The following is a 12,749-nucleotide window of genomic DNA, read 5'->3' as shown; positions in this document are numbered from 1 at the left end:
ACTCTCATTTTCCAAGTCTACATGTATCAACTGCTGATACATGAATTCGCGAAAAAAAACATCATTGCCATACTCTCTGCATATTTATGACGAGGCGGTGATGTGATGACGCGCTGATGACCTCTAATATGTAATATGGACTCCAGATTAGAGTACTAAATTCTATCATGAATCTAACCAGGGATATAACCAAGATTTACAAAAAACATGCATTTTTAGAGCCTTATAAGATACGGAAATACGGAGTCACAAGTACCATATTATATCACTCATATTACTCTGATTACTGTCGCTGTCAACATAACACACAACTTTGAAATAACAAATGAATAAAACTTACCTCTCCATCAGCACCACATGTTGCAATATGATGCTCGCCTTTTAAATAGACAAACAAATTATGATAAGCCTTCATTTTATGCCCAGAATGATACTTGTGCAAGCATTTTTTCAAATTCCAGTCCCATATTACAACAGTACCATCCTGGGACATGCTACTCAAAATAGCGCCTGTGCGATTGAAATTCAAACTTCTAATGGGATTCCTGTGTTCTCGTAATTGATGCATCAATTCCAATCTTTGTACGCTATGCAGAGAACCGTGAAAACGCTTTTGAAAAGAACCAGGATATCGTAAATTTCTTCTAACCCCTATTTGCCTATTCACAACCTCATGAACGGAAAACCAATTATGGTTTGGAGGGGAGATAGAGAGTATATCTTCTGCAACATTTGAGTTGATAGAGTTATTGCTGGGATTATACCAATCGGGATCAGAATCATCTAAATTTTGTGATTCATTCAAGCTGATGGTGTCTTCTGAATCATCACTGAAATATTAAGGAATTGGTTAGTTGATGATTGAAAGTTGATGTAAAAGGCCAAGTATAGTGATATGTCCTTAGAAACAGGAAAAATTCCTGCGTATTAAAAAATCAGCACACGGTACACTAAAAAGTTTCCGACCTCAACATGAAGATAGCAGCACTCGTAAATAAAAGCTGGTGAATTTCGTTGTTCATCTGCTCACCAAAGTTTCAGCCATTTCGGACGCGCAGTTGTACAACAGTAGTTTGAGTGAGTGATGCGAGTATTTTTATGAAAATGGACAAAATCCAGTATCGAGCTGTCATTGAATATTTGTTTTTGAAAGGCAATACGCCTACGGAAATCAAAGATGAGTTGGATTATGTGTATGGTTACTCTACACCATCATGTACCACAGTGAAATTTTGGGCACGTGAATATAAACGTGGTCGTAAGAGCTTAGGAGACGATGAACGTTTGGGACGTCCAAAAACTGAAATTACTGACGAACAAAGAGAGAACCGGTTCCAAAAAGAGCAAACACTATTTTTTCGACAATGAAAGTGATGGCGACTGTTTTTTGGTATAGTCATGGAGTTATTTTGATCGATTATCTTCAAAAAGGAAAAACCATTACTTGAGAGGCTGGAGGCAGGAAAAACGGCCACATTTGCACTGTTTCACCAAGACAACGCACCGTCTCACACTTCAGCGGTTGCCATGGCGAAAATTACTGTTTGAACTGCTAGACCATCCGCCTTACTCACCCCCCTTACTTACTCTACCCACAAGCAACTTCTTTTTGTTCCCTCATATAAAAATTGCGCTCGGAGGACAGAGATTTTCGTCAAATTAGGAGGCAATCACCTTCGTGAACAATTATTTTGCAGAGAAAAGCGCCGAGTACTATTTGAACGGGTTACAGAGATGGGAGCATCGCTGAGAGAAATGTTTAGAGTTAAAAGGAGACGATGTTGAAAAATGAAATCTGAAAAAATGTCATGTATTGTAGCGTTTATAAAAACCTACTGTACTTTTCATTTAATTTTTATTTCACCGAAGGTAATCTTGATTGATTTAAAAGAAAGTTTCCTGAGGAGTAGGCAATCCAATTTACACCTTTTGCCTCGCTAAGATTTTCACTTCTCAATACACATAAGATATTTAGTTTCTGGTACAGATTGATAAGTTATTATTTCCAATAGAACCGATTCAATCGGATCCCTTCGAGGTAGATTTTCTATTTTCGTTAAACCGAAAGTCAGGATTGAGCTATTGCCAAAATTATTTGGGTGAATTCCTCAGAATAGACTTGCTCGGTAGGTGATCCTTGATCAGGAGAACGGCAAGGAGTTGTGGATTTTTTGGAAAAGGGAGTGATAAACGAGAATCTCGAGAAGAGATTTGTTTAGTGGTGAGCCGTGTGGTCCATTTTCAAGAATTTGAACGATATCGTTTCGGATATAGTTTCATATATAGATTTTGAGAGTTCCACAAAAGGTTGCACTTCCTGAGGATTCTACTGGGTCACAACCACTTTTCCAGAACGAGCGAAGCCACTTCCTTGAAAACGTTATTCGTGATTTTTTTGGTTAACGGAACCCTTCGATTAAGAAGGTATGAAAATTCATTTGGATCCTTTCAATTGCATATGAGATTCACCTTTTAGAGAATCGAACTTATGAATGTATTTCCATTATGGAAATTAATTTTTCAGGGTTTTAGTATTGGAGACTTTTCACAATAGTTTTTCTGCAGAAGAGCTTCTACAGAACTTGTTTGGAATCATTAAAGAGGAAAGAACAAGGACTTCTATCTCTGATTGCCTTACGGAATATATTTTCAGTTAATTTACCGAATGGTGGGTTTTCCATTCCTCCAGTTTGATAAATGTTATTGTCCACGTCCACAAGATAGTCTAAGTCCATTTTAAAAATTAGAAAAGTACGTGATCCAAGTCTGTCCCATTCCTGGTCGAAGAAAACTGCAGCTACAGCTCGACGAGAAACTAACAGGCAAATATTACTTACACTTGACTCATTTTTCCGAAAATAACTACTTTTTACATTAGAAATACTATTTGATTAACATACAATTATTGAATTTTGAGTTGATCCATTCATAATGTAAACCTGAACTGAGTATACTCTGGTGAGGTAATTTTTAACACCATTCCTAATAATTATTTTTTTCTATGACATGAATCCTATAGGTAAATAATACTTTTCCTGATATTTTTACCTTTTTTATCCTTAGGTAAATGAAAGCGTACTTTTACCTACGATCATTATTTAGTTATTACAATTTGTTTTACACAATGACATGATTAAATGACAAATTTGGAGCACTGTCAGATTTTGATTTCTACCCTTATTCAATTCACCAGCCAGTATTCTGTGAATGTCAAGTATCTTCAGAATATCTGATTTTTATAGTTTCATTTCATTGCCGTGGCTTAAAGAACTAAATTTTATTGGATTTTGTTTCACAGTCGATCAGATCATGTATCTTTCATTTTATTGACTGTGTGGCGCTCAACTTAGATCTTTATAAAACAAAATATTCAATTGCTAAAATTTCAGGATACAGAAAAGTTTTTTTTTAACGAAACCCATAGTGCATACCGACGAAGAGCTGCCATATGCATTGTGCCTATCTTTCGAATAAATCTATTATAATTTTTGTATTACATGAAAGATAAGGTCACTGTATTTTTGTTAGGTCGGAAACTTTTCAGACCACCGTCGTATAACTTCATGACTGACATTATAATGACTCTCAAATACCTTGCAATCCGATCAACATTTGAAGTGTTGCTATTGAGTTCTTCTTCCATTTCAAGTCTTCTTTCTAAAGCATTCAGTCCAGCCCCGGAGTCACCTGAAAAATAAAAACACCTATGAATGTTCTGCATTTTCCGAACCGTTATTGCTTTATTCACTTTTCATACCCTTTTTTCATACAAAATATCTAATTTCCTCAAAAAATGTATCTATTCCAAAAATTGTTTGTTTATAAAAGAAATTTATATGGTTATAGAAAAGATAAGGAATACCACCTCCTTTTTTATCATTGAGAGTAATTAAATATTCTGTCGGAAAAATTAGAAATAGGCTAATAAAGGTCCGAGGTGTGCGATCGTGAAAAGGAATTATTTTTTATTATTAAAAATAAGATCCCAAAATAACCGACCTTTTAAAAGTATTGACTTTTGGGTGACCGTTCTTCCCAAATCAAACTGGAACGCAAAGTTTCGGCTTCAGATTTGTGATAACTGTACACTAATGCGTAGGTACTCTTATTTCAAGTACTCAGGCGAGCCGGAAAACTTAATATTTATTGCTGACCCATGAAAAACGTTTTCTCTGAGTGGGAGAAACTTTCTTTTTGGCCAAAATAGGTCCGACAGACAAAACTAACAACAGATAGAAGCTTTAAAAAGGTTTTCAACTTCATGTGCGATGGCTTTGTTATCTTATCCTCTGTGTATGGTTATTTCTTTAATACTGTGAGATTTTCACTATAGTTTTACAAAAACGCAACACCTGTTTCGCTATACAATAGCACTACTATACAATAGATAAATATATATTTGGTGATAAACACTGTTGATAGTTCTAGATACTTATAGATTCACAAAAGTAATTCAAATCAATAGGGAAACTTTCATGCATTTCCATACGTACCCTAAAATGATATTTCATGATAGTGTTATTACAATTCACATCTACCTATCAATTTACATCATCACGTTGTAGAATATGTGGTTTCAACGGTACGGTTGCTACATGGCACCCATCTCATGCCACATTGGATATTCCGCACGAGCTATTTGAGGGCATGGTCATCTCACGTGGAGATGATGTGAACTGGTCACCGAAATCGTGACCTCAAAGCCAACATAACCCATGCCTAAACTGACCCTTTTTTTTAACTCAAAACGGGACGTCCATAAATAACATACCTATGTATGTACATATGCTCCATACAGTATGGACCATATATACATACCAACATAACCCATGCCTAAACTGACCATTTTTTTTTCAACACAAAAAGGGGCGTCCATATATAACATACCTATGTATGTATATATGCTCCATACAGTATGGACCATACTCTATACTGTATGGACTCATTAAAGCACCTTTTAATAATAATGATGATAATTCGTCTTTATTATTTCCAATATTAGGTAATTAACAGTTTAATACAAATTTTTTTATTATAGGAAACTAAAAGGGAAAGTTCAGTTTACTTTCATCTGAGGGCGATAAAAATAACCTGTTCTTCCTCTTAACCTTGACAGTGGTTAATGTGACAGTAATTATTAAATTATATGCAACATATTATATTTTTAGTCGTATTTATATTTTTCGGAGGAACAAATTTGCTTCTATAAAGATGGTGAAGATTTTAAATAAGAGTTATAATTCTTGGCACGTTTTGATTATATTGATCTTCGTTATCAACATCGCCTTCAGAACTGAAACCTACAAGTGATTTTTTCAGACGTCCACAATTTATTTATTAAAGAAAATATTTTCTCTACTGGAGCATCTGTTCCAGGTAGATATAAAATATATTCAACTAAATAAAAAAAAATTCATGTTGCAGATTGTTGTTGCGAACGTATTTGAATACTTCCACCCAACGAGTTTCTGTGTGAACTTTTAAATTATTCCAGTCTGTAATTTTGTCTGGAGTGACGTAGTTTACAATTAATGAAAATTCGTCAAATACTTCTGTATCTTTAGTACTGCCAATATATCCCTTTTCAATCAATACATCCAATGCTTTCTGTACATCTTCCCACGCAGGTACTTTTTTTAGTCCATTCTTCAAAATATTCACATGTTTTATAAAATTTTGTAGCTGTTCTTTTCACAACATCTTCATAAATATAATCTTTCAGTTTTATGATTAAATTACAAACACTAAATGGAAGAAACTGATTGGTTTCTTTTTGAATCAAATTCTGAATGGGTTGATTGATTTCTTTCACAGCGTCAATTGCCGATACAGTTTGACTTTCAACCTTCAAAACAGCTTGGCGAAAACTTGGTGACTGAGCGCGTAAAAAAACAAAGCCATAATTCAGATGTAGGATCTTCAAAAAAGTCTTTTATTGATTCGGGACATTTTTCAATACTCAAAAAATAATTCTTTAACGGCTGGTACATTTTCAAAACTCTCTCCAAAGCAGGCATCAGCGCAAGCCAGCGAGATTGGCTCTAGCCGAGCATTGAGTGATGTTCTATTTCAGCTTCAACGCAAAATTCCTTTAGAGCTTCAACTCCAACCGTATAAATATAAAAAAAAGAATATATTTTTACAATATTGCTTTCGCAATCTAAAGGTAGCAGATTTTATAGCATTGTGTATTATATGGGCTCCACATCCGATACCTATCAACGGTTTTTTTAGAGATGATTTTAGAAAACCGGACTATTTTACGTCCCAGATCATTATTTGGGGCAACGGGACAGATGGTCGAATAAAAGGACAGTCCCGTTCAAAACGGGACGTCAAATTCAGCCTGATTTATGCGTCATGGAAAATTGGACGCGCTTCGCCCAGAGAAGTCGTGGAAGACATTTGAATGATGTTATTTTCCACACATAACATCAATAGGTCTTTGAAACGAATAAAAAATTTCGATGATATCTCACATACACTCACTTCTCTCAGACATCTCACTTTGTTAAATTTAAAGATATGAAGCGATTAATGAAGTAGCTAATACTACGAAATGAAAATACATTGAATTCATTTTCTATGATTTTTTTGTGCCGCTACTCACTGTCTTCATCTTCAATAATGCTCATATATTTTTCAGCAAATAATCGCATCGAATGAACCTTTGATTACGTGATACCTGAGCTGAGAATATTTAACCTAGAGATGATAGCATTTGTATTTTCGAACTTGAGTATCTGAAATCCTTTCTACTACTTTTGAATTTTACAATTTTTACATAAGTTTCCTATAATCAATTTTTTTCTATAATTAGTGTGCTTGTTGGCCATGATTTATGCCCGTATTCTCAGTATATCATATAAAGCCAAGCTTTACTAAGCTCGGCTGGAAAATTAAAATCAGCTCAAATGTTGATATTATGCATCGTAGTTACTGAACCCAACCTTTCCAAAGCCCAAAATACATTTGGCAACGCCGGAAAACAAGAATTTCATGTCAAAATCAATGTAACAACATTAAATTGTAGAATTAGGGGGGGTGATCGCCCCTTACACCCTTAGTAGACCCTTTTTTGGGCTGTCTTCCCTCTTGAAACTCTTGCTTCCAGGATTAGGTATCTAGCTAACCAATAAATCGACAGCTATGTTTTCATTTGAACGATCTGAATATCAAAACCATCTAATGGTGTGCATAAGCCTTGACGGCAGGAGGCACATTACTTAGTCGTTTTTAATAAAGTCTACATTTCTGGGTGAGCGTCGACCCGTTAACATCGCGGGGGCGTTCCACCGCCTCTTCACGGCGGGGACGCGCCTGTCTATAGTAGAAGTTAATTTGCTACTCTACCCTTAAGGTAGACGTACTCATGAAATGTATACATGTTAATAGTTTTTTTTAGTAAAAAGATTTTTGCTTTGCTTTGTCTTTTGCACAAAAGTATCACTAGCAAAGAAATCGATCACTAAAAAAATTATATAATTGCACACACGAATACTTTGACAAATTAACACCAGAAAACAAGTGAAGCCATATATAGTGATGGTATTGTTTTTGAGCAAGTTAAACAACCCCCCGACGAAGCTCCTAATATGTTACGTAATGGGAGGTGCACTGGTCAAATGCGCCATACAAATCGAAGAGAAGAAGAAAGGTAGCAATTGTGCAATTCAATGAGGAAAAAACATCAATTTTTGTGTTCAGGTAGAAGGGATATCAGGTACAGACAACATATTCCATATTTTGGATACTCAATTCCGGCACACTGAAACAGAAAATTAACTCGTCATGAAAAAGCACAAAATAAGAATAGAATTACTGGAAATCGAATTAGTCAATAAAAAAAAATATATAGACTTTTGAAATACTTTTTTGCAATAAATATATTTAACACATCATAAACTGGGACTGCACACCACCAATACACATTTGAATTCATATTCAATAATAGTTTTCACCAAATTTATGGAAGAGCTCCTAGTGTTTACATGTAGTCTACTTGAACGTGACGTCACAAGCAATGCCATGACACTTGAAGTGTTTTGGTAAGAATTTTGAATTTATAAATTGAAGTGTATTTATTGCATACAAAACTTCATATTTTTTCGATAATATGACATTCGTTGAAATTAGAATATATTTTCCGACATAGAACAGTATTTCAAAATCTGTCCTCCTGACTATTACGGTACCGAGCCTAGTAAAGGTCTGTTTTGCAAGATATGAGGAGAAAACGGATATCACACGCCAAAGAGGAGCCGCAACTGCTGGCTTGAGGCTGATTTTTGTTATGATGCATATAAAATTTACGAATTGAGCCACCTAAGTATAATACATACGTAGAATACGGCCATTAGTAATTTAAGATTCAATATTATCTGACATAACTTCAAAGTACTTACCGAAAGATTGTTTCACCTGAATTTTGATGAATTTGGGATGTAATGGAGTGATAAATGGAACCGACGTGAAGAGAATACTTTGTTACCGTGGTCTGCTTCTCGGTGACTGTCTTCATACGTTTCAAAGTCAGTGCAGCCACTTTAAATTTAACTCGAAAAGCAATTATGCATTAGTAAAACCACAGAATTCATGAACTTGGTGCGTTTTGTTGGTAGTAATTGTCCTGATTAGAGTGCCATCGACATCTCTGTACTATCTTCTTCTTCTTACATTGTGTTATTATCACAGAATACCTTACAGGGGGGGAGCACTCGGTACGGAACAGGAACCATGCACTTTTTGAGAATCTTGATATTACTGTCAAACTATAAATTCCGTCGAGTGGTTGAGACTTGAACATGGTAAAATTCAGCTAATTTGATTGAAATGTCGGCCTAACCTGCCGAAATTCTGTAAGGTATTCTGTGTTATTAAAGATCAGGGTTTTTATATTGAAGGAGGGTTACGAAATATACTTTGGCCGCCACTATTTAATGTCAATGGAGGAAAATAGCGCTAACTTTGAACTGGTTCAGATGTTCGAAATGAAGTTAAAAAAAAAGGGGTGAGACTGAAGGTGAATGTAATGAAAAAAAAAAATCAAAAATTCTTCAATAATTCTAATAAAATGACAACATGCATGGAATTCTTCATAAAAAATTATTTATAGAAACAGCAAACGTTTGAAATTCAATGCAAAGAAAATATTTTACAAATCACTGATAATCTCTTTGTACAATTACTCATATTCTCTTTATGTGCTTAATTTGACTATTCAATAAAATGATAATAAATGTTCATTTCCATAAATTACCAATCATGATAAATACATTAATACTGGATGGCAAAGTAAACAGGAAAATACTCATGCAGAATTTACCTTATTCCTGTTTATGACACATAATAAACTTTAATAAGAGAACTAGTGTAATTATATACATGTTATTATAACACAATATAAAAGTATAATTTAAAAATTTCAGAACTGCTGCCTTGAATTAACATTTGGTGTTTGTCGATAAGACAATCTGCTTTTTTCATGAAATCGTCATTACAAAAAAATCTCGCTTACCTTCATAGGTAACCCCGAAAATATTGTCAGTCACATAAGTAAATAGAAAAACTAATAATAAAGGGAATAATAGATGCATACATTCTAAATTTGACATTCTACCCCATTTTGTAACTGTCTCTTCTGTTTTCTCTCTCTCGTATTTCCCTTTTGTTATGTAATCTTCATCCGTTTTACTTTTGACTTTATTCGTTTTCTTTTCAATTTGATGAACACTCTTACTGTTCTTTTCTGTCGTAACTTCTGAAGGATAAAAAATGAAACGATGAAATGAGTTCTCCATTGTTCACTTTTATTTTCGCTAATCTAGGAACGTCATCTTTTCCAGGAAAAATTTTTAATATTCTTCCTACATACCATCCTGTAGGCCATCTCCAAATTATAAACTACTCATTTTCCTTTGACCAATATGTATGAGTTCCTCTAGATACTCCTTTCTGAATCGGCCTCGGAGACAGGTGAACAGTACGATCCAAGACTTCTCTTCCCCTTTCAGGTACAATAGTCCGGCTGAATCTACTCTCGTTATCTCAAAAGCTGACACATTGTTCATCCTGTCTTTCGGTAGTTGCACAAAAGGTGTATTTATACATTTAATTTTGAATCGTTTGCACTCATGGATACATTTTTCTATCACTTCTTCAACAAATCTTTTTTTATTCAGTATCGAAAATCTTTTACGAAGTATTCCAAGAAGTGTTTGAACCTTTGCGTGAAGATGTATTTTATGTTGTTTCTCAATCACTTTCCCAACAATAACATGTTTACACGGTAAAACAAAACAAAACAAACAATTCAAATCATTACTGTCATCATCCAGTATAAGTTTAGTTTGTACATGTATAATATTGTTTTTGTCTGTCATCAAATGAAGATTTCCAATCAATTTCCCTTTGTATTAGTTTCAAAATACGAAGTTCTGACATTTCTTGTTCTTCGCCAGTTCTAATTTGATTTTTCTTCAGGGAATTATTATAAAATCTCAAAATATAACCCACCGTTCCCACAATTTTTGTATATTTGGAGAAATATTCGAAATGTCAAGAAAAATTTACACTTTGTGTGAAGGTAACAGAAATAGTTTTTCTCCCTACAATATTTATATCATCCGATGAACAAATTATTTCTGTATGAGGCCAATTCTCTGGACTCTTTTTCAACCACTGAGGACCTTCCTGCCACTTCAATTTAATCAGAACATCCGCTTTGAATCCCCGCGATGCAATATCTGCTGGATTTTGGTCCCCTACTATATGATACCACTCATCAACAATACTGCAAGAAGTTATGTATTTCTTTGCATGTTAGGGCTACCATGAAAACATTCCAATAAAATTCTCTTCCACTCTCTAATAGATTGACATAATCTAACCCCAACGACTACTTAATAATTCAAGTCTTGGTATTGTAATGTTTTTGGTGTAATTCTAAATTTAGCCTGAATGAGTTGTAGAACGATTTCTTTTTTGTTTCCGTAGAAATACACAAGATGCATATGCTGCTTTGCTGGCATCGCAAAATATATGGATAGAAATATTTTCAATGAGTTAAGTTATTAAGCGATTTAGGAATTTTATATACATTTAGGAAATGTAATTGTTTCACCCCCCTTTCAAATTTATCGATTATGTCACTTGGTAATTCTTTATCCCAACCAATTTTCAGTTTCTATCTTAACTGTAATACTAGTTTCGGAATCAACGTTACTGGACATGTGAAACCAATGGGATCAAAGATCTTTTGAGCTATTGACAATAAAACTCGTTGTTTTAGGTGTAATATTCAAATCAATAAAGCTGGATAAATCACAATAATAATAATAATAATTTTATGATTCATTTTCGGTACTTGATGTACATATGGTAAGTCAGTAATTGTATTAGATGATATATAAATAAAAATAATGAAAACAATAGTTTGTCATACTTGACTAAAAAAAAAATAGAATAAAGATAAAACATAGAGTAAAAATAAAAACAAATCACGGCACATCTTTTTGAAAATCCCATGAAAGACCTAAAGCAGACATGTTTCTTTCATTGGAAAAATCGCCAGCAAAATTATCCATTGTCTGAGGTTGAATTTATCAATCGACATTAATTCCAATTGTTCAATATCATGGACACTGGTGACACAGTTGTCGACGTACAACAATTTTTTCAAGTTTTCAGCTGTGTTTGGCAAATGAATTGGTGCCCTATCCAAATGATGATTGATAGTTGCATCCAACAGGAAAGTACTAGGAAGCAAACCAAAAACTACTTGACAAGTCATGAAGATTTTCTTATTGGTTTTCAATTCATCTTTCCAAAGAAACCTCAAAATGTCGCTATCATTGGGATTAACATTAATTTGCAAAAATCCTTTTTCGATATCGGATGTGACTTGTATACTAGTCCTATTCTAAATTAGAAAAATCAGGGAATGATATACCATTTTTGTTGTGGATGAACTCAGTTCATTCGAAACTATTCGAAGTGCATAACATCCTGATGCCAATTTTTTATTCAAAGCTGAAATATGTTGATCAAATTTTAATTTGTTATTCAAGAAGATTCCCAGGAATTTGGATTGGTTTTTATTCTCAAGAATTTGACCATTCAAGTATAAATTGTTAATATTACAGCTGAAGGTGAGTAGGTTTGTTTTTTTAATATTAAAGCACAAGTAGTTTGCGTCACACCCTTTTTTTTACAACTTCTAAATCACTAGTGATAGTTTCTTTCATATTAGAAGTATTTTTTTCATGTCAAAGGAGCGTGGTGTCATCCGCAAAGATCGTACAAATTCTTTTAATTGAGAGAGTAACAAGGTCATTTACATATATAAGGAAAAGAATCGGGCCCAGTGCTGACCCGTGTGGAACTCCCCATAAGATATCCTTAGTGTGAGATAGTTTTTCGTTTGATCTCACTAACTGTTTTCTATCACATAAGTAAGACCTGAACCAGTCATTACACACTCCTCAAAGCCATAACACTCCAACTTTTGCAAAAAAAGTTCATGATTTATACAATCAAAAGCTTTGAAGAAGTCGCAGAATACTGCAGCTACGACATCACCATTGTTGAGATGTGTGTAGACATGTTCAAGACTTTACAAAGATGTTCAGTTTGTTTACCAACATATATGAAATATTATGTCATATTTGAATATTGTGCACAACACTGTTTAATAAAAAAACTATTTTCATTTTTAGAAACAAAGAGATATACCTCATGCCAACATAACA

At 34.0% G+C, this 12,749-nt stretch overlaps 1 protein-coding gene across 8 annotated transcripts in view; it reads right to left on the bottom strand.

The window, feature by feature from the left end:
* The window catches only part of LOC111504946 (DDB1- and CUL4-associated factor 8), a 59,241-nt gene that overhangs the window by 41,948 nt on the left and 4,544 nt on the right, over nucleotides 1-12,749 (bottom strand). For 6 of the 8 annotated variants that reach the window (XR_012468333.1, XR_012468332.1, XR_012468334.1 and 3 more), the window contains 2 exons: nucleotides 3,594-3,687; nucleotides 341-830 (listed from right to left, as the gene is read on the bottom strand). Coding sequence is in view for 2 of the 8 variants with exons in the window: in XM_074186262.1 (XP_074042363.1) it covers nucleotides 341-830; nucleotides 3,594-3,643 (540 nt within the window). In the remaining 6 variants the exon portion in view is untranslated. Of the gene's footprint in view, nucleotides 1-340; nucleotides 831-3,593; nucleotides 3,688-8,405; nucleotides 8,673-11,950; nucleotides 12,030-12,749 lie in introns of those variants that run through there. The other 2 variants (XR_012468335.1, XR_012468336.1) reach the window with 2 other exon arrangements.

This window comes from Leptinotarsa decemlineata, unplaced genomic scaffold (genome assembly GCF_025532065.1).
Source record: "Leptinotarsa decemlineata unplaced genomic scaffold, Ldec_3_MD MMD2_tig00078422_RagTag_RagTag, whole genome shotgun sequence".
NCBI classification, from domain to species: Eukaryota; Metazoa; Arthropoda; class Insecta; order Coleoptera; family Chrysomelidae; genus Leptinotarsa; species Leptinotarsa decemlineata.
The sequence above is the reverse complement of the archived record's forward strand: the minus strand, read 5'-3'. Positions and strand labels throughout refer to the sequence as shown.